At 43.5% G+C, this 22,902-nt stretch overlaps 1 protein-coding gene across 1 annotated transcript; it reads right to left on the bottom strand.

The window, feature by feature from the left end:
- Nucleotides 1–92: 92 nt before the first annotated feature.
- On the bottom strand, nt 93–18,585 carry NRIP3 (nuclear receptor interacting protein 3). The gene is made up of 7 exons (XM_090267656.1): nt 18,323–18,585; nt 7,050–7,211; nt 6,450–6,532; nt 4,357–4,496; nt 3,409–3,461; nt 3,199–3,293; nt 93–2,902 (listed from the first exon to the last, which is right to left on the bottom strand). The coding sequence occupies exons 1-7, from the start codon at nt 18,494–18,496 to the stop codon at nt 2,887–2,889; spliced, it is 723 nt and encodes a 240-aa protein (XP_090123782.1). The 5' UTR covers nt 18,497–18,585; the 3' UTR covers nt 93–2,886.
- Nucleotides 18,586–22,902: the final 4,317 nt, after the last annotated feature.

The raw sequence follows: 22,902 nt of genomic DNA, 5'->3' as shown, positions 1-22,902 counted from the left end.
CACTATGAGACAAACACTGATGCCGTTAGGCTGTTCCCGGGCTTCCCCACCCTCCAGGGGCATTGGCGCAGACACTTTGTCAGACAAGCACATAGAGGGGAAGACTTCACTTTATTTTTACATCAATCTCACAAATAAATCCAACACAGCCAAGAACACTGAGCAGATAAAGTGCTAATGCAACAAAGGCGGGGAGGAATCCAGTTTGTCTCCTCCATGTCCCCAACCTGGAAAGACATTTCTATTACACAAGAGTGAGGACAGCTGACATACCGAGCAATCATTCTATAGACGCTTTGAGCTAAGGAATAGAAAATCTTACCAGATGGGTTCTGTGCAGGGCAAGGAAATACAAAAGCCAGAAAACATCTGTTCCTCAAATAAGTCAGGCATAGAAATACCAAATGACAAAAACAGTCTTTTCCAAACTTCTTGTATCTGAGATGGACATCTAATAAGGAAGGAGAGGGGTACCAGTTCTAAGGGTTACTTCTTGCTACTGCCTATCTTCAGAACTGTGACCTAGGTGGATGCTTTCCTCCTGTACACTGAATCAGAGGTGCCAGAGAGAATTTTCTAGGATTCTGTGAAGAACCGACCTTACCTGCTTACTTACCAGCCCCCCAAAAGTAGATCCAAGTGCTCACTAATGAATATCAAGGACATATGTGCTACCAGAGTAATCAACCTCACAGCATTTAAAGATTAATGAAGCTCAGGATTTTCCATAACTGTCTTTAGACATTTTAAGATTCCTCTATGAAGCCTGAGGTTTAAAGCATAATTATTTGGTTAGTAAATTCCAATTATTTGATTGCATGGAGGTTATGATACCCTAAGCTCAAATTGCCCCAATGGTTTCTATTCTAAAATCAGGAAACCAGACTAATTCTCAGAGGCCAGAAAAATCACTAAAGGTCATGTCTTCCCCCTGACACCATATAATCCTGAACTCAAAGGGCCAGAATCAGTCACATCTTTCTACCACCGGAGAGTTCCTGGTCTCGTTGGTCCACAGGGAATCTATATAAGGATAAACCAGGCCAAGGAATTTCCAACAAGCCTCACTGGTGGCCAAGAGTCAAGGCTCAGAGTGGAACTTTCAACTAGGGAAGGAAAGGGTGAAGTATTTCAACTAAGTCCTAGGATAAGAAGCTGGCCAAAGTGCTGCCATGACAGATAGGGGAGGAGAGCAGAGGCCTCAATGGAAAGGCACAGCCCCTCTAAGGTAAGAAAATGGGGTAGAGATAGAGGGGGCAATAAAGGCTGGTAACCTGGGATCCCCAAACATTCAGAGTCCCAAAGAGCTGTTTGGTAGGGACAGCAGCTGAACACTAGATGAGACTGTAGGCAGGACCTGGTAAAGTTTAAAGTGGGATCCTTTAAACACTCTGGGCACTAATGCTATGAATCAAGGGTAGACCTTGGAATCTCCTAAAAGGATACCCGCAGCTGGCTATTCTTCTGACTTCTCCAGGCACTCCTATGACCAAAATGAAGAGGAAGTGCCATTACAGGTACCTCTGTGCCCAAGTTGACACCCCCAACAAAAAGCTTCAAGAAGTAGCTATGATCTTCAACTCTTTGAGAGGGGTCAGGAAATATTGGGCAGTCAGAAAAAGTTTTCCTTAACACTGCCAGCTCCTGCCTTGCCTCTTTCCTCATACTAGGACAGAGTTTCTAAACCTCAATTCCCTGCCTGAAAGATTCCTTCCTGACCATACCAGAAAAATTTCCCTGTATAGGCCTTCCCACCAACTGATTCTGTCTAGTCCTCCCTTCCATTCTGGACCTGCTCTAGGTTTTTTCACCTTCTTTCCCTACTGTTCTCAGCTACTCCAGCCCATGGCAGACAAACAACAGGCTATGCAGTGATAGTGACTGGATCTTGGGAGTATTAATGTCTAACAATAACACCCAGATTATTTACAGAAGCCTTCAATTCCATCTCAGAGAATAATTAATGTTCTTCTGTCTGTGGTTCTTTCCCATCCTCCCCTCCAAGAAGTTCAAGGTGAAAGACCATCTCATTGAGCTTTGTAACCTCAGCTCTCCGGCACCAAGACAAGGGCCTAAATGTGACAATTTGGGGAAGGGGAATTTTAGTGGGCTTAGCTCACAGGAGAGGGATACCCAGACCCTCCTTGCATCCATCCCCAAAGCACATTCTTCCCCTACTCTGCCTTTTTACAAAATCTCATCTCTTCATCTTCCTCTCAAGTCCTGAAGATAAATGAAATAGCTTGGGGGGATGAACGCAGCCTGGGCTTGTCAGTTCTGAGTTCTAGGTCCCTTCTGCAACTGACTCTGTATATGAGCTTAGATAATTCCCTTGCCTCTCTGGACCTTTAAATGAAAGGGTTGAATTAGATGATCTCTCTGGGCTCTTTCAGATTTCAGATCTATTCATACTTGAGAAATCAATAAATGAATTAGAAGAAATATTAATTCTGAGACATATCCTGCACCTCTCTGAAACAACTGAAAGGAGATAAAGGTCAGGTTCCTGTTTAACATACATTTTAGCAATAGGAAAAGTAGCAAGTATGCTTATGGAGAAATAGAACCTGGCAGCCCCTAGAGTTGACTAATAAAAGCAAATTCCTGGAAGAAGCAGAGAAATGGGCCACAAGTGAGACCTGGCAGTGTCAAAAGGTCTATAAATTAAGTGGTCAAAGGAGTAGAAAACAATGGCTATAACCAGACAAGATCTCTAAGCACAGACTAAAGTCTAGAGAGGTCTGGGTGGGAAAGAGCCCCTGTAGCTTCTATTAGAGAAAAGGACTTGGTCCACAGCAAGTTGCTACTGCATTTGGTTCAAACCCAGTTTTCTTAATCTGTCAACCTAGTGTGTGTGCATATATGCAGACATGCTGTAGGCTGTAGTTATGCTTCTGAAGTGCTGAAATGAGAAAGAAACAGAAAAAAGGATATTAAATTCAAAGAAGTTAGGAAGGCAAGTACAAGTTTAGTTTAAAAGCTACTCATTTTCTCCACTACTCTGTGCAGTATCATCACTACTCATTCTGAAATGTGAGCTGGAGAGTTCTGTAAGGTAGTGAAATGTGGGGGTGGGGAAGGGTGTGTCTGTGGAGTGACTGAAGGCCAAAGGCAGAATACAACCCAATATCCTGTATGAGAGCCCCTCTGGTTAATGGCAAATGGAGTTGACGTGATCTGACCCATTTGGACACTCACTTGTCTTCATTCAAGGAAACTGTCTCCACAAAAGGGATTTCTTCTTTGTCTGTTTTCCCCATGATCAGCTGGTGCTTATCCAAGTTTATGATGCACTGAAAACAAAGGAGAATCAGTCGTTACTATTAATGATCTCACTTTGTTGGTATCCATATATGATGACCCTTCCTCAGAGAGGAAGTATCAAAGGGAAAGTAGAACCAATCTTACCTTCAGGGATCGGAGAGTCTGGAGACCAAGGGACAAGTTTTTCTCATTGTCCTCTAATAAAAAAAAAAAAAAATTAAAATTCAGCCATTTCCATACTGATTTAGAAGTTTCCCTTATCACCATTAGTTTCCATCCAACCAACCATCCATCCATCCAATAAATATCTGTTCCATTCATCTAATAAACATCTGTTGTGCATTTATTATTTTAAGTAATTTTCCCAGATCATTATAGTGAAAAGTCAATAGAACCAAGATTCAAACCCAGGTCTGTTTTTTTTTTAAATCCTCACCTGAGGATATATTTATTGATTTTAGAGAGAGGAAGGGAGAGAGGGAGAGGGAAAGAAACATCGATGTGAAAGAGAAGCATCAATCGGTTTCCTCCCATATGTGCCCTGACTAGGGATCGAACCTGCAACCTAGGTATGTGCTCTGACCGGGAATTGAACCCGCAGCCTTTTGGTGTATGGGACGACTCTCCAACCAACTGAACCACCCAGCCAGGGCAAACCCAGGTCTTTTTAATTTTAAATAAAAACCATGAACTTAAGAGTAGTTTAGAATAGAGTACATGAGGTAAAGTATGAGATGGCGGGAAATTATCACAGTATTTATGCCAAAGGAGTAAGAGGATGTTGCCCTCTACCTCAAACTAAGTAGCTCATGGGAAGCTCTGCGATGCCACTTTCACTGGCACACAAAATGTTTGTTGTCTTGACCCACCCCTCTTTTTTTCAAGAGTAATTCTCAAATTGCCTTGAATGTAGCCTAGGGTCCAACTGGTACTTCGGAGAGTAAAAATTGGGACAAAATCTGTAGTACAGAAAAGTAAAAACCTGGGATTTTGAAGAAATCAATATTTACAGGCATGAGGTCCCATGAGGGTTTAGAAGTAGGAAGAGAATTTACATTACGGCCCATAGGTCCAGTCCCCAATTTTACTCACCAACCACAGCTGCTGGGCAGTCCAAGTGGAGGGAGCCCAATGTGATCACTAGGTGCTCAATCTGGCCCACTACTTTCAAATGCCGGGGTAGAGAAAGCTTCTCTCCTTCATGCTTGTGAGATCTGACATGCTCCTTGAGTCTGTACCAGAGCAGAAGATACCAGAATCCCTTTGGTAGAGGTTTCTGATGGAATCTGGCAATGTCTACCTTCTGACCCATGGTCAGAATTTTCCAGGGATTTCCTGGGATTAATTTACAAAAAAAGTGCTAGCCAGTCTACACTTCTTGTTTTAGCACTTTGTCCTAAACATGCCAAGGTATATGAAAAATTAAAATTCAGTTCCTGTTCATAAAGAGATACGCCACTATGTGGGCTGGTAACAGATAAGAGTTGACACACTCGGAGAATCCTATTCTGCACCCTAACATCCCCACTCATGTGCAAGGAGGTTTAGTTAGCATGTCCCTTTATCCATCTGTGGATAGCAGATCTCAGAGGGCAGATCAATCCTAATTTTAGAGGGTACATTGTTCAATGTCTGATTTTCTCTATGTCTTTTTTATTTCAGTCTACTCTCATCACTTAGGCTATAAGTTTAGTGTCAGTAAATTTGTTGATATAGGTATCAGTAAGGACTATCATGGAGAAAGTCCCAATTAATTTAACTTGTCTGTGCAGAGGAGGAAGGAAGGAAACAGCAAAAACGGTTCACAGTTATGTAATGTGATCGGAACAGCTAGCACCCGAACTATTATGGGTTGGTGGAGAAATACTTAATTATGGACTTTCTGTGCCATACTTCTGCTTTACTCCATTTCCTCTCTTTTGGTGTTACAGCCCATCCAAAAGGAAAATAATTGCAGCTTTACAGATGGTTATTAATTCCTCCGGAGTCATGGCAGTCTGCTGCCTAATTATGTACCAGCACATTATTAGTCTTTCTGGAACCATCATGTTGCACTTTATCTCATCTCTTCACCACATTATAAAGCCCAGGGTTCTTCCCACAAGAGCACTTGTGCCCTGGAGTCCCCTACCCCACCCCCTGCATAGCAATGCACAAAACCCATAGAGGCAGCTTCAAAGAGTCATGGTGATGGTGTACGTTGAGGACTGGGTAGAAATAAGAAAGAACAGATCATGTAGCAGAGGTCAGATTACACAATCAAGTCTCGTGCAAGCCCTACCTAAGAACATGAACATCTTGAAAGTAGTTTAAAATGGGCCATTATATCTACCCTAGTGATCATGTCAATGCAGAGATTTGGGCTAGGTAATGATTTGTTGTACTTAGGGACATAGAAGAGAAAAGAATGTTGGGTTGATCCTCCCAATTCTGGGCTAGATTTCAGGGCCCCTCTGGTACTTTGGAAGGAAGAAGAAGAAATGAAAGTATAGATTGAGTCAAAAAGAGGAAGGCTATAAAATGGCTTTCTCTGACTGAAAGAGCGAGAACCCATTACCAGCTGTTAGAGAACTGAAGACATGGGGTATCTGCCTCTCACACTCAATACCCAACAGTATGATCTCATTTTACATGTTCTTCACAGAGAGAAAAACACTAAGAAACTTTTGGTTAATGGCCTCTATGATGATTCAGGCCTGGCAGCAATAGCAGTCCTATTTCAAGTTCAGATTGATGTTTCTTGGGACAGGCAGTGTGACCTCCAGAAGGACCCTGAATAAGCTAAAGCCAACCACATTCCCTGCTTTTACTCAGCAAGGTTATACCAACAGGACAGCTCCTTGTAATCTGCTGTCTGGGCAGGACACAAATCAGGTATCAGGGCATGGCACACAATGAGCCAAGGATCTCACATTCTCACATTCCAGAACCCAATGGTCTTTCTGTAAAACTTAATAGGTGGGAATTAATGGAAAGCCTGAGGCTTTCCTGGCTCACTGATTTCTCCCAGGTGCCTGAGGACCCTCACTGTGTCCCTCTACTAAGGACTGGATCCAGCTGATATTTGAGCTCTGCACACTTCTCTTGGAGCCCCTGTGGAGACCCTCACCATCTTTAACCTCAAAACAGATTTAGGCAAAGAGTGATTAGCATCTGAATTCCACACCGTACAAGTAGCCACTTACCCCAGTCTATACACACAGGCTGAGGAGATGAGATTATATTGACAGCCTGTGTCAATCAGGGCTTTCACATCCTTCCCAGCACACTGTGGAGAGGAAACACACTGTTCAACAGGAGCAAAGGAAGGGAGATCCAGAGAGCAAGCAGCAGATGTCATTACAAAAGGTAGGGTTGGAGAACATCTTCACCATATAGATTGGTAGTGTCCCAGCTTTACCCACTGCTGAGTCTCCTTTGAGGGGCCTTTTCCTGCTGAACCTAGAGCTGACAGAAGATCCCAAAGGAATTTGAGTGTTTCATTCTATATATTAAGTAGATCTTGTGTGTGTGTGCATGTGTGTGTGTGCGTGTGCGCGCATCACATAGCCCTATGCAAATCTGATTAACGTTTTGGTCCTTTTTTTCCATAAGGATACACATGCATACAAAATATTGCATACACTTTCTGTGTTGCATGGAGTGCCCCCCTTGAAACTCATTATTAATTCTATGGTAAGACCCATATGCTACAATTTGGAGGTGAGAAACTCACTACTGGGATCATAATAAGTCCAAATCCTACTTGCCAGAAAACCATGGAAAAGCTGTTCTCAGAACATTACCTGGCAAGAAACCAAAATCATGTCATCATCCTCAGACCTCTTCAGTCCTTCAGACTTCGCCTGATTGAGTTTGTTGGTCTTAGAGGCCCAAGGGACACGACTGCTTCGGAGCTTAGACAGGTTGCTTTCCATGAGACGCCTCTGCAGAATGTTATGTGGTTGCTTGAAGAAGAGAAAGCAAAGGCTTCTTACCAACAAATCATTTTCTCCTTTCCTACTGTCCCACAGGTGCCACTGAAATAATGAAGGTGCCTCACATAACTGAACTCTACTTTTGCTTCTTATTTATTCTTCCTTCAAGTAGGGACTTCATTGGTATTGTCAGAGCAGGTACTATACACCACTTTGCAGTAGGCCACCCTGAATGAAAAGAGCAAGGCAGGACACTACAAATTGCAGCTAGGGCCAATGAATAGTCAATGGCTAAAGAGAACTGAAGAACCCTTGTGATTTGGACCAACCCTTACAAGGGCACTTCAAAAGAAAAGTGGTCTTACTTTATGTGGAATAGGGGTACCTTCCAGGTGACTTACAGAAGGGGCAGCTATTTTCACAGACTGAAGAAACCTACCTAGGACTGGTGTTCAGATGCTCTGCCTATTTCTATTTCAAGTGTCACTCCCTTACAGTCTTACTTTTGGACCCAGTCCATACATATATGCATTAGTGGCCTGAGGGCTGAGTTACCCATGGGTGGGTGGGGTGGGAAGACAGGAATTCAGACCTTCTGAGCAACCCTCTCAGGAGACACACTTTCGTATGTGGCAGAATCCACAGGAATCATCCTTACTGGCATCTTCTAAATCTCAAGAAGTATAAGACAGCTCCTGCCATATGCTTGTCATCCATTCCCCTCTCTTCAATGGGCCAAAACGTGGGAGTATAAAAGGGGCAGAGACTGACCAAGAAGAAGGGGACTTAATTTGACCTTATGTCTGTGTCAGATGCCTCCTGTTAGAAAGCAGAATGAGGAATGTGATGTCAAGTCTGCTCTTTGAGCTTAGGAGAGAGTTCTCACGGCAGGTATGTCCAGGCTCTAGTACTGTTTCTACCCAAACTATAAGCTGCCTCTTGATAAGAAGTTATTGACCTGAGAAATTTCTACACAAAGCATCTTATTACCAGTTTATATTATCATCCAAAATCCCTCCAACTATAGCGTCTAACCCTAAGTTTCTATGTAATACATACCAGAAGGCACCCTAATTCTAAGGGGAAGAGAGTCACTCTTAGAAGCCCAGAGCTTGGAACTTTCTGAGGGAAGGGGGAAGAATGGAGTCAGAGCCATGACTCACTGTAACCCTGGTGAGGCAAAGAAATGTATTCCCAAAATACACTTATTCTTGGCAAAACAGATTCTAAATTAGTATTCTTGAGAAAAGGAGAGAAAGAGGCAGTTTAAAGAAAATAAGCTTCTTAAATTGATAAGGAGCTAGAGGAAGTGCTAACTCGGTCAGATTTCCTGATGTGCCACTGGGAGAATGGTTTGCTCCTCAAAAGAAATGGAAACTCTTCATTCTTATCTCTCTCACTAATAAGCCTGGATTCCTCACTCAGGTCATACTAAAGCAGGGTGTGTGCTTCTGTCAAGTCCATGCTTAGTAGGACCAACTCAGGTCACTTGACTGTGCAGAACTGAAAATTACACAGGGTTTTAAAGGCCATCTACTCAAAGCCCTCCTCAGAGAAAATGTGGGGCTTTCCTTCTATTATATACATCAGTTTGCTGAACAGCACTTTATCTGGTTACTCTTAATCTTGCAGGGGAGTCTAATCATCAGTGGACAGATGAAGCAAATGAGGAACATTCTAAAATTATTTTCCTTGAAGCTGTCTCTCTTTTGAATTTTCCTCCCTTCCTACTGGACCTTTCCTCCACAGGCTCCAAGTTCTCATATATTGGGGAAAAAAAACCTCAGACCTTGTCTCCTCGACTCTACACCCCTCTCTAGTCAAGCCCTTGATCTTGAGTGGTCTTTCTAAAGAAAAGCCGAAATCACTGTCTGGTTCCTGATAACCTGTATTTTCTTCACTAAGTTACTTTTGATCCCATAGCACCAGTAACAACCTCCTAATTTACAAATCTGGTAGATATTTTTCGGCCTTCATTTTACTTGGCTACACTAGGGCCTTTGGTCCTGCTGACTACAGTCAGCACTCCACAGCCATAGGCTTAGCATCTGCAGATTCAATCAAATATGGACTAAAAATAAGCAGAAAAGAAAAAAAATCTCAAAACGTCTCAAAAAGCAAAACTTGAATTTGCCACATGTGAGGTCTACACTGAATCAAGTGATGTGTAGGCATATCAAGCTGTAGCCTATATACAAATAGTACCACATTTTAAATAAAAGAATTGAGCATCTGTGAATTTTAGTATTGGGGTGGGGCTGGAACCAATTCCCCAGATACCAAGAGATGACTGTATTCCTTTATTTGTCCTTTTTTTTAGTAACCAAAGAAGGTTCAAACACAATACATGCTTAATGTAAAATATGCACATATCACAGAAGTATATAAAATTTAATAAAAAGGCTCCCTAACCTCTCAACCCCTGCTTACAAATAACAACCATTGAATTGAGAAGTATATCCTTTAAATGTTATTTTTGCAACTTTTTAAAAACTTATTTGTTTGTTTGTTTATTTATTTTTAGAGAGATGGGAAAGGAGAAAGGGAGGGAGAGAAACATCACTGTGTGGTTGCCTCTCACTCGCGCCCCCAACTGGGGACCTGACCTGCAACGTAGTCATATGCCCTGACTGGGAATCAAAGTGCCGGTGACACTTGGTTCACAGGCCGACGCTCAATCCACTGAGCCACAGCAGCCAGGGCTAAATAATTTTTAATACAGTCACAAACATATACAAATAGGATCATACTATAATACTGTTCTAAAATTTTCTGTTCTTGTTTAACATATGAAAGGTATTTCTGTCAGTACATATAATTCTCATTTATTTTCATAACTAAAAGTATTCATAGCATATTCATAGTTCGAGAGTTGAAAATTCACAGCCTGTAAGCCCACATGAACCTCAGAGATGTATTTCTGTGGTCATTTTATTATGCCTGCATGTTTTCAATGACAGTATAACTGCACATTTACTTCTTCTCTGAACCAAAATTTCACTAAAATGATAGTCAAGGAATAAGAAATGACTAAACCTAGAAAAACAAAAAGAATAGTGAAGAAAACAACAAAAAAGAGACGTGCTGACCAAATTTTGGAATCTGGAAGGCAGACAGAAAAGCGGTAAATACCCTAGACTAGAGAAAGCTTAGTGAGTTACATTCTACTTCACAGAACACGAGTGGTAGAGACGGCCAGCTGCTCATCAAAACCCATGTTCTCCTCTTCTAGCTGGACAGATACCTAGATTATGTTTCCCAGCCTTCCCGCAGCTGGGCATGCCCACATGACTGAGTTCTAGCAAACAGAATATGGGTAGAAGTGACATGCGCCACTTCTAGACCTGGCCCGTGAAAATCTCCTATACATACTCCTCCATAGTCTTTTCCTCTTCTGATTGGTTGAAATGGAGATGACCTCTAGGGTGACCTTCTTGAAGGTCACATGTTAAAGACACAAGAGTCACTGTCAGCCTGGGTCCCTAAATGACTACATGGGAGGACTGACCTTTCCATTAGTATTGTTACTTAAGAAAAAATAAACTATTTAGTTTGAGCTATTATATATTCTAGGGTCTAGCTGTAAAAGCATTTTTCCTACTCAGACTAAAACCCTGGAAAGGGTGTGGCGCTAGAGGTATTACAACCTCTATAGTTGGAGGGTTACAATTAATGTAGGAAATAGATTAGTGTAAAGCCTGCTTAAGACTCCCACTTGACCCAGACAACTGGGAAGAATGCCACAAGTTTATACTTTTTCTAAGAGTATATCAAAAAACTGTTTGGATGACATTTCAGCTAGGCTTAGAAATTATGCATTGTCAGATTTCTAAAACAACTAAGAATAAGGATGGCGTAGCATACTAAACCAGAACCAAAGACTCTGAGTTTAAAGATTGAAAGTACCCAACTGAGCCTCACATAATGAAAGAAAAATAGATCCACACCGAGATTTCATGTCACTATGAGTTTCTGAAGTATTATAGATTACAAAGATTCTAAAAGCTTCCAAAGAGAAGATGATCCAAATACAAAGGATTAGGGACCAGAATGGCATAGGACTGCTCAATGGTAATAATGGAAGCTAAAAGGCAATTAAATAATGCTTTTTAAAAACCTGACAGTACATAATTTCTAAACCTAACCAAACTATCAGTCAAGACTCAGCAGGTACTTCCCATACATCCTCAAGAAGCTCCTGAAGAATATGTTCCACCAAAGCAAGAGAAATCAATGAACAAGGGGGCGGAGGGAGCATAGGATCCAAGAAATAAAGGATCCAATAGAGAAAACAGGCAAAGGAAATTCTGAAAATGGTGATGAAGGAAAAGTCGACAATATACGTTATGTAGCAGGTCTTGAGAGTGACCAGTCCAAAATGAAGTGGGAAGATAAAGGGCTCCAGGAAGAATGTCTCCAAGAAAAAAAAAAAAAAAAAATAGAAAAAAACAAATGAACCTGCTAGGCCATCTTCAGTTTTAAGGTATTTGAAGTAGATTTAAATTTTACATAGAAAATTGAATGAATAAATAACTAGATAATTTTAGTAAGTTTGAGAAAAATAAATGTGTATGAGAAAATATATAATATATTATTTGACCCAACTGTGAATAATATGAACGTAGTCGTAATAATGTAAGCAGTAAATGCTGATTTGGCCCAAAAACAGTTATTTAACAGAATATTGGTATAATAGGAGAGGGACATGATGGGGAGGTGTAAAAGAATCAAAACTTCATCTATTATAATAAAAAAATCAATAGGTAATGATAAAACCAATTAATCAAAAAGTTTCTTATTTACTTGTTTACTATCTCATTCCCCCAACTAGAGTGTTAATTCCACAAGGGCAGCTATATCCCCAACTCTTGACACAGTAATAAACAAATTGATCTCTACCCTTTACGTCTTCAGAAAGCCTTTCTTGATTACAATCATTTAGTTCTTTCTTTCAGAATCCCTTCAGTTCAAGTATATTACACAGTTGGTACTATTTGAGTTCCCGCTCTTTGTTGCTTTGTAAATTTGCTTAAGAGGTTTATTTTTATGTTTGTTGAAATATTGTCTTCCACTTTCCTGACATCCTTCAAGATACACACTAGCAATTAGCTTGGCAGGTGCTGCAGGTACTCTTGAGGGCCTTTTGGACATAATTCTCAAGTCATCCTCCTGATATGAATCCTTCTTTATGCTTTAGCTCAAGAAGACAACTACTAACCTAAGCAGTCCCTGGTTCTCTACTGCTTTCTGAAATGTTGCTGCTAAACCCTAACCAGGGTTCAGGCATCTAAACTCTAATCAGGAGAGCTCAAATGTGCTGTCGCCATCATCATCAAGGGCTTCTGAAGGAAATGGGCTCTGTGGGCAGTGCTGTTTTCTGGGTGGAAATAGCTGAGGTTCCTCAATCTGGCATACAGTTTGCTTAAACATCTCTTCTAATGAAGCTGTAGGTGGGAAGAAAGTGAGGGGAAAGGAAATAAATTATATTGCAGGATGCCGCACAATCACGATTTGAACAAGAACTTCAAAGGCTACTTTCTCAATCCCTTTACCTATGCTGCACTGAACCCAGAAAGAATCAAACTAATGGAATTTTGTGGTCCACAGAATGGACCAGAGTGGAAAATAGGGAGGACGACAGAAGTCTGCCCTCTTTGTAGCATTTACCCCAAGGTTTCTAGCTAGCAACAGAACCACAGTTATAACCACTTAGAAATAGGGGTCCCTATCTCTTAGCCAATACAGCCCCTAAACCAAATCCATTCTGTTCCTGTTTTTGTAAATAAAACTCATAAACTGTTTATGGCTGCTTTTGCACAACAATAGCAGAATTGAGTAGCTGAGACAGACTGTTCAGCCTATAAAGCCAAAAAAAAAAAGAAGAAGTTACTATCTGGTCCTTTACAGACAAAGTTTGCCAATGCCTGACTTGGAGTAGTATTTAAAATATATGCTTTGGAGTCAGACAGAGCTGAGTTCAAGTTAGTAAGTACCTTGTAGTACTTTTGTGAAGATTAAATGACGTGGTCTATATGAGCACTCAAATGTTAGTAAGTGTATGTATGTGTATATACATTAAATTCTTATGCTCGCCTGATTACCATTCAATTTTTGCCACTAAAAGAGCATGAAATCATTCTACTCTGCAGATAAACATGGACTCCTGATCTACTTTAACTTCAAGCCCAATATACATGTCTTTATCTGACCTTGGAAATGTAAAAGGGCACTCATATCTATACCTCCTCTTTTTGTTTACTAGCTGAATATACAACATGTGACCCATTCTACCCCATGGGAATATAGACAGATTGACTTTGGGCTTGCAGTTGCTCAAAAACACATGGGAACCTACGTAAGGCAGGCTGTCACATTGCCCCAGGCCTTCTGTGTTCTGTCTCTTCGCCTTTGCCTTGTGATCCAATGGATACACTATTTCAAAGAGAACAGCCTTATCCTGATGGTTACCTGCTTGCAGATTGGTCTGAGATGGTGGTTTCTCAGCTGCCATGGCAGGCTGTATTTTGGTTAGAAAGGATTCCACATTTAGGCAGTGAATTGGACCAGATAACCTGTAAGTAAGTTCATCTTACTCTGAGGTTCTATAAGGCATAGTATGGAGGCAGCTTCCTATCCAAACCATCTCATAGTCAATTTTCTCACCAGGGAATGATGAAGCTATAATGAGATACTGGTCTCCATCACTATTGTCACACAAGGCCAGAATAATCCCTACCTCCACTGAACTCCTCTAGCATTTAATGACTGTAACATCTTGGCAACCAGCATAAGCTTCCCAGTGGTGTTACTTACCTTCTTGGGAACTGTCTACAGCTAAACTGAAATAACTAATAGACATCCCAAACTTAACATGTTCAAATATCAAATTCTGGATTCTTTTAAAAAATAATTGTTATTCAATTACAGTTGTCCCAATTTTTTCCTTTTTGTTCTCCTCCCAATTCTTATTCTCTATCCCTAATCTGCTTCTCCTGTAGTTTTCCTAATTTTCAGTAAATGACAACTTGATTCTTCCAACTGCTAGATAAAAAACCTTGAGGTCATTCATGGCTTCTCATTCTTTCAGATCCTTAATCCAATCCATCAAGTAAACTTGTCAGTTCTGCCTTCAAAATATATCCAGAACCCAATCTTTTCTTGTCCCTGCACTGCTATCACACTGTTGTGAGCCACCTTCATCTTTCACCTGATCAGTCTCCTGGCTTCTACTCTTGCCCCTCTATGGCCTGATCCACACAGTGATCTAAGGAATGTTTCACAAAATAAGTCATGTCATGTCACCCTTCTGCGCAGTCTTATACTGGCTTTCCATAATGGATTACAAGCCAAATATCTATACAATGACCTAAGTACTTTGGCCTCCCAGTACCTCTCTGATGCTACCTCCTGTCACCTTCTTTCTTGCTCATTTTGCTCTGGTCAGAATGACCTTCTCATAATTCTTCACTCACATCAAGCACACTGATAATTTAGGCATTTGCACTTGCTGTTCCTCCTGCCTAGAACATTCTTTGCCAAGATATTTTGCTCTCTAATTTCCTTCAGTGTCTCCTAAAATGCAATCTTATCAGAGAGGCCTTCCTGGACCACCCTATATAAAATAGCAAGGTCCCAATCTACCCTACCTTGGCCACTCCCTATTCCCCATATCCTGGTTTGTTTTCTCCATAGCACCTATCACTACTTGATATATATTTACTTGTCTTTATTGTCTGCCTTCTCCCCAACAAGAATGTAAGGGCAGGAACTCTGTTTTGGTTCACTATTATATCTTGAATGCCTACATTATTGCCTGATGTGTAATAAGTGTTCAACAAATAGTCATAGAACAAATAAATCTGTTCTGTCCTCCCTCTAATCTATAAACTCCCCACAGAGAAATTTTGTTCTCTTTTTATTTGTGGTTCTAGCACTTAGCAAGTGTCCTGACCACAGCAAGTGTTCAAATAATGTTCACTATAATTAGAATACAATCACAGCTCTGAAAATTTTCAATTTGCACCAGATCCTGGTGTTATACTAGTATTTCATGCTCCTTTTCCAAGGTGCCAAAGTTCTTTGGTCCAAAACCTATAGCATTATGGATGTCTTGGGGCAATATGAATAACTAAACTATAGGAACCACCCACGGCTGCTCTGATAGATTCTGATCAGGTAGATCAGATACTCAGAGTGCAAGGCTAGTCATTTCATGGTCAGTTGGCTTTGCTGTGTTCCACCATCCTTCCCCTGGCCTTCATTCTTAATTCCAGTGAGTTTTGCTAAAGCATTTGGCTATAAACAGAATCAATAATAGACAGGAACACAAAACTCTCTCTTTTGCTAGACAACTATGGATTTGGCCAGATGGTCACAATATTATTATATTGGAAAGACTGCACATTATCTTATGACAGGACTGTTTTTAAAAATTAAAAAGTACTTTACCTCAATGAGAAAAACATGTATGAACCTGGTAGCTAAAACAAAAGAAACTCCAAGGGTGGAGTTTTATTTTTATTTGGTTTCATCAACTTTAAAAAAAATAACAAATAAAATATTACTCATACCTCTTATTCTTGCTCTTCATATTAGGGGGGTAAAAAGCACAAAATGAACGGATAAACAAAATAAGAGAGACAGACATAAGAAATAAGCTAAGTGTGCGATTGATTTGCATAGCAGACTTTCTATCAACCAACTACACACAAACAGGAATAGGGCAAAGGTACTTCCCTGGGGCCAAGAGAACAAGACCACATTTGATTGCCAACAGGTGCTCTCTGACAATCAAAAAAAAGTTGGCAGGCCAGTATCAAACAGCAAAAGTTACAGAAACATCTTGGAAAAAGGTAGATAATTCGGAAAACCCAGCAATAGCATTCTGATATAGGTCACTAGTAGGAAAAAAATAACCCACAATCCTCTCACTGGAACATACTCCACAGTCAATTAAAACTAATTTGCTTTTCCCTGTCTCTCTCTGGTGCCATCCCCTCCCTATTCTGGTCCTCCTATTGAGTTTGTACTATATACCCCTTCAATCAATTTTGGCATCCTCAAAATTTCACTTCAGTGTGAAAAAATTGAGTCAACACTGGTCTATATTACCAGATATGTCCATAAAGTGAAGTGATAGAGTCCTTCTAAGTTATTCTAAAATTATATTGAGGCAGCAAAATCACTTCCAGGAGAGCTTCAGCATGCCACCTCACTCCAGTACTCACAGCTCTCCTAGCCCTACCACAGTTGGCCTGGCTGTGATCTGTTCTAACTCTTCTGACCAATAAAGGTGTGAGAACAGTGAGAGAGGGATATCAATTCCATGGCATTGAGGGGTAGAGATGGGGAAAGTGTGAACCACGGTTCAGGGTCTCAGAGTAAACTGCCGTGTGTCACATCCATAGCAATCCCTTCCTTTCTGAGGATGCTTCATTCTTCCAGCCTATGCCTACTGCTATCAGCTTCAGTGCGGTTAAACTGAGACAGACTGGAGCCAGAAATGCAGATGGAATTCTTCCTACACAGGATGAAGTAGTACAAGGAATGCTACGCAGAAGGATGGAGCAGTAGTTTCTCAGGGAGAGGAGACTCCTTAACAGCTTGGGACAACCAAATGTCAATCATATCTTAAATCCAGGATCAAGGGAAGAAAAATATTCCACATTTTACTTCTTTTCCTAATACTTTTCTTCTTTATTGGTTCCTGTGGCTTCCAGGAGCTAGGATTATTTTGGACTGAATGTAAGAAGACCTGGATCTGATTTGCTAAATAAATCTAGACTGGTTTAAAGTGAAAGAAGGGTTTAAGAAAGAAAGTTATCTTTTTTCCTAGAAATATATTTCAGTCACCACTCTGAGTGAGCATGAATCAGACTGACAATCCTCTGACTTGTGCAGGAAAAGTACCTTTGAAAACACAGAGCAAGATAACCTTCCCGCACATAAATAACTAAAAAGGACTCTCTGTCACAATGGGGTGGGCAAATCTGGTATTGGTATCTGTGTGTCATTAGGGTTTTTTAAAAAATAGATTCAGAAGTTCTGCCCTCAATAGTCATTCTTGAGCTGGAAATGGCAATTTCAGTGCGGCATGCCCCACCACCACCACCACCATATTAAACATTCCAAAAGCTCAAAAAAATATTGGGAAAAATCTAGAGTACCTATTTTATTTAAAAGACATTTAATTAATGCTTCATAAATTATTGCCCCAATGAATAAAATGGTCACGAAATTTAAGAAAACAAGTAAACTACAAGACAGCTCCAGATAAAACTACAAAGCTAAACATAAACTTAGCCCAGCACCACCACAGTGGCTGAAGGACGAGAGTCAAATAGTACAGTTCTTTATAAACTAGTGACCCTTGGCCATCCATTCCCTTTCTATAGCTAGAGGGCAGCATGGTCTTTGAACCCAGACCAACCTCCTAGAAAAAGCCTGCGCCAGCCCCAGCCCCACACATTAGCTAGTTAATGAGATGCAGCAGCCTGGCTTCCACCGTCTACCCATTTTGGGGGGGTAGGGGTGGGGTAGGAGGAGAGATGACTACGATGAAGATATGTTTGGGGTTCAGGAAACCTTCACGTTCGACCCTTCTTTTCCTGCCCCACCAAAGGATGCAAGGTCAAAGGATCAAACGGAGATTTGCATAGGGAGAATGGATTCAACAGAAGTCACCTGGTACATGACTGCCAAGAAACCCCCCTTTCAACTTCGTCCTCTCCTCACACCCACTAGGAGGTCATAGGACCAAGCCAAGCAGCCTGTGGGGCTGCCCTGGCTGCGAGGCTCCAGCCCCTTGCGATCAAAACCCGTACTGCGAATAATGGGAAGGAAAGGCGACTTGAGGGGGAGAAGGCAGGGCAGGGTCTTCTCTACCTAGAACAGACACCGAGGGAGAAGGCAGAGCCTAGGGGAGGCGGGAGCTAGAAAATCTACGATGGAATCCTGAGAGGCACTGAAGCAAGGGGATGGATGGAGAGCAATCCCAAACAGAAATAGCGAGACAGAGGGCAGCGGCGGGCCGGGCGGTGACTCAGTGAAAGCGGCAAGCGACGAGCGGCAAGCGGCAATGGGCGGGCCCCGGGCGGCGCCGTGCGAGGGGATCCCGAGGAGGGCGCGGTCGCGAGGCTCACCGTGTCCTTGGACGAGCCCAGCTTCTTGAGGCCGTCCAGGGGCAGTAGGTCGGCGCTGTCCTTGTGGATGAACTGCACGGCCTGCTTCATCCGGCGCTGCTGCCGCAGCGACGCCGCCTCCCGCATGTCCGTCTCCTTGCGGCCGCCCTCGGTGAGGAGCCCTGAGTAAAACATTGCTGAAGCTCCCGCGGCCCGGCGTCCGCGCCGCTCGCGCACCCCCAGCCACCCTGGTCCTCGAGCTCCTACAGCGCCGTGAGAACCGCGCGCCGCGCTCTTTATAGCCGAGCATGACGTCACGGGGAGCAGCCACTGCGCGCGGGGGGGCGGAGCCAGCACAGCGCCCCCGGCCGGCGCGAGGCTCCCAGCGTCGACGTCAGCTGAGCATCTCCGCGTCACCCCGACCCGGGGTAAGAGCCGGCCAAGAGCAGTGGAGCAGGCGGGACTGACCCGAAGCGCCAGGTGCCCACCACGGTCGCTTTACCCCATATCCCCTTCGGTTGTGGGTGTTCGCATCCCCTAGACCGGGATGGGGTGTGGTGCCCAATGCCGTAGCAGCCTCTCAAACCCTAGCCGCCGCTGTGCCCCCAGGCTCCCGCTCACCAGTCCACGAAGTGGCCGACCCTGGGATCACGGACAGCTGGGCCATGCCTCGAATCCCGCCGTCCGCGCCGCTGCTTGGCTTCGCAAATTGCCGCCTCCGCGCCTCCTTCCGAAGCCCCCGGGCCCGCAGCCCGGGCTCGGTAGTACGCGCGGCGCACTCAGAAGTTGGGATCGCTCGGGATTTCTCTAACTTCAGGTCGGTCCCCACCCACCAGGCCACGTGACTGGGGAGGGGGCAGCGCCCGCGGTCGGGTTGGAGCTGGCCTTCCGGGGACCCTCCCTCCTCCTGGCACCCTCTGCCGGCGAAGCAGGGCGGGGCGGAAGCCTGCGGGTCAGCCCGAGGCTGAGGAGCGGCGAGGGTCCCTCCGCGCGACTGCACACGAGTGCGAGCCTTACACCTGCTCTTTGGAACACCTGGCAGAAAAGCACGTTTCCTCAGCCAACAGGAGGGCTTACCATCTCGCCGGCATGTGTCCAGGGGGCAATTGGAACCCGGATTTCTTCGTGAATCATACTCTCAAGCCATTGTAATGGGGCCTTCGGGCATCCTGGGTTCTGGCCCCAACGTTGTGACCCGTGCAAACTACATTTCCATTCCCAGGAACAACCACTTCCCTCTCCCAGCCCATCTCACTGGAAGAGCTGTGAAGCAGAAAGATCTACTTTCTGTAGAAACTACAATAAAAGTAACAATAACGACATTTACTGAACCGTTTACCATGTACTAGGTATTGGAATAGTTAAAATGTAGTAACTTGTTGAATCTTGGCAACAACTTATGAAGTAGTGTTATCACCATCCCCATTTTACAAGCAAACACCTGAGACCTCTTAACTGGTCTCCTGAATTTTGGTTCCTTTCCAACTCCTTGTTCACTACTGCCAGAGTAATCTTTTCAAATTCCAAGTGTGATCATCTCACCTCCCTGCTTAAAGTACCTCAGAAGGCCTCTTATTGCTCTTAAGATAAAGACCCACGTTATTGCACTGTCTGCTCCCACCTGCTTCTCCGCCCTGTACGTCAGCCTCATGAGCCTTTTTCCAGTTCCTTAGAGGAGCCATCCTCCCTTTTGCCAAATATTCTAACTTTAAATATGCTGTTCCTCTGCAAGGAATGCCCCTCCGACTCTGTTCAGTAAACAAACAGCCCTCAGCTTCATTATTGTTCTTCCCAGACCTCACAGCTGTTACCATTTCTTTAGGAAAGTCTCTAACCTTCCAGAGAGGTTGCATTCTCTCTAATTATATACTATGCTTCCCTCCTGGAGATTTCGCTTTTTTAAAATGGTAATGGGGTGGGGAGGCTGTTACTGGTTGTTTGATTAATATTTATATCCATCTCCCTCACTAATTGTAAGTTCCAAGAAGGTGACTAAGGTTTTTTTCCCCCCTTTACCATTGAATCCAAAGCATGTAGGAGGCTCCTAGTAATACTAAGTATGGCAAGAGTTAAGGTCTTGCCCAAGGAAAGCAAGTGGTAGAGTTGGGTCTCTAAATCTAAGACTTACTGTCTGCTGTCCTAGAACCTGTGCTGGACCTTCTAGACCTTGAAGGGCTTGGTTTGACTTCATGAGCCTGCTTTCCCCACTCTGTTTCTGCTTTCAGCACTTGCCCTAGATTCAGAGCTCACAGATTGCTTGTGGGAAAATAAATCCAGAAGGCTGCTCACCTGGCTTCAAGGATTAATCCCTGCCCCCCACCCCCACCCCCCCCCCAAAAAAAAAACTGCACAGAGAGCAGTATCTCCTGGAGGGGAAGTTGAGGAGGGGGTTGGGATTGCAGCTTACCTTGCCAGTCCCCTGGCACACTTACAGCAGTGAACAACAGTGACTGCCCTGGTCCCTTCTATCCTGTCGCCTGGATTCCTGCCTGGTCACTCCTCCAGGTGAGAATCACCCAGGGAACAGTGAAAGACAGCCTTGCCTTGTCTGTCTAGGACAGGTGCCTCTGAGCTCAGCAAAGCATCAGGACAGGCCCAATAGTAAGGGCCCCTGGGGCTTGGGCTGGGACAGCTACTCTCCTCTGGGAGGAAGCCAGGCAGGCAGATTCCAGCTCCCTACTCCTCGGGCAGCTCAGCTCAGTCTTGCAGCCTTTTTTGCTGATGATGGCCCAATGGAAGAAAGGGGCTGCTTTCATTGCTAGAGCCCCCCTGGGAACACCAGGAAGCTGAACTTCTCTGGTTGAACTGGAATTTGTCCATATCAAGTGTTGCTGAAAAATAAATAGGGCCTTGGCTGGAGCTGGAAATCTTTTTGTGAGCACAGAGCTCTTGGCCGTCTTGGGATTTGTGTCCTGCAATTGGATCTGTGGCCACAACACTGATTGGTCCCCTCATCTGTCAGAGATCTTCCTTAGCCAGACTGCCCTTAAGCATGGGTCAGTGTGGTGAGGCCAATCCCACCCCCTGCATAGATGCACTATGAGTTTCTGCAGACCGCACACTGGTTGCTCTATATGAGGAGCATCACCTCAGGGCAGTTTATCCAGTTTGCCCAAATGACTTTGAGCAAGTCCCTTCCTACCTCTCAACCTCAGTTTCCATATCTGTAAAATGGGAGATTGCATATAAAATTGGGCTTTGTAAACTCTGGAGGGCTGTACCAACAGAAAAGATCATTATTAGTTCTCCATATAGCCAAGTTCCCCTACTCCCATTGACCTGTCTTAGAAGAAGTATAATATTGTTGTTAAAACCACGGGTTTTGGAGTCCAATACACTAGGTTTCGATCCCTGTTCTGCCACTTACTATCTATGTGATTAGTAAGTTACTTCAACACTGCGAGTTTCAATTCCTCATTTGAAAAATGATTCCAGTAACATATCTACTTCTCAGGACTTCTGTGAGGGTTAAATGAAATAATACATATAGCACAGCATGGCCCATAGGAAGGGCTCTACATAAGGTAGCTACCATCATTACTTGGGACAGCTCCAGGAAAACCTGTAGGTTGCGGAGCCTCAGAATAGGCCCTGGTCTCTGTCTCCTCCAAGCCTCCCTACAGAGCTGCAGGCAATGTAAGTTAAACCTGAGTGTCTTTTACACACATTTCTCCCAAGCCTGTGCCTGGAGCCAAGGCCTCCTGAGGCAGGGGCTGGCCAACTCTGTCCATGCCTGATGTCTCTAGATTCTGAGTTTACCTTGTCAAGTGGCTTTGTTTTAAAGTTCTCTGTATCCTTCCTTGGCTGTGGGAGAGGTTCTATCCTTGAAAATTGTATTAGACAAGCTGATGCTGTTTCAGTTAGGATTTTATATGTGTTGTTTTTATTATAAGTGAAAGAAACCCAAATGAAAATTTCTTAAGCCCAAATGCAAAGTTTTGGGTTCCTTATTTAAATAGGGGTTTCAGGCACGGCTGAATTGAAAGACACAAGCAACATTATCATTGGTTCTGCTCTGAGCTGATGCCATGACAGGCAGGCTCTTCCCGTCTCGTGGCTGTCAGCAGCTCCAAGCTTACAATTTATTCTCCCAGCAACCCTCCTTTGGGTCTTCATCTAGCAGGGAGGCCTTTGAGAATGCGATACAGAATGAGTGCTAGAGCTGGGAAGCCAGAAAAATAAATAAGAGCAGAGGAGAAGGCAAAAAAGTGGAGCCGGCCAAGGAGTTTTGATCCCCTCCCCTTCCCACTCATGCCTATTTTGCTCTGACTTTGCCCTTGGACACACCTGGAAGTAAGGGCCATTTCCCGGATCCTACTTTTTCACCACACCCATCCTTGTAGCTGCAGAGTCCCCTCAGGTGCCCTCACCACCTCCCCAGCTCCCTCTGGTAGGAAGATTCTTCAGACAGCTTTCTGCTGCAGGTGCCATATGTGTGTGAGGATTTCTGGCTATGCGGATGCCCACAACTTGGCACCAGCCCTGAAAACTGTGTCAGCTTTGGCAGGTTAAAGTAAGGACAAGAGATATTTCTGTCTTCTTCCCTCAGAGTGATTCCCAACATCACCAGCCTCATAAAACAGCTCCTCTGGTGTTTTCCA

The sequence above is a fragment of the Furipterus horrens genome, unplaced genomic scaffold (assembly GCF_987537825.1).
Source record: "Furipterus horrens unplaced genomic scaffold, mFurHor1.1.pri manual_scaffold_2, whole genome shotgun sequence".
NCBI lineage: Eukaryota > Metazoa > Chordata > Mammalia > Chiroptera > Furipteridae > Furipterus > Furipterus horrens.
The sequence above is the reverse complement of the archived record's forward strand: the minus strand, read 5'-3'. Positions and strand labels throughout refer to the sequence as shown.

What these genes read in the sequence shown, in the direction of transcription:
- NRIP3 (XM_090267656.1), bottom strand. Translation starts at nt 18,496, where the DNA reads ATGTTTTACTCAGGGCTCCTCACCGAGGGCGGCCGCAAGGAGACGGAC. An exon ending in TGATTTTGGTTTCTTGCCAG is followed by an intron (nt 6,533 to 7,049) that starts GTAATGTTCTGA and finishes TCCTCTCCACAG; the next exon opens with TGTGCTGGGAAGGATGTGAA. An exon ending in GCCTGTGTGTATAGACTGGG is followed by an intron (nt 4,497 to 6,449) that starts GTAAGTGGCTAC and finishes GCTCTGGTACAG; the next exon opens with ACTCAAGGAGCATGTCAGAT.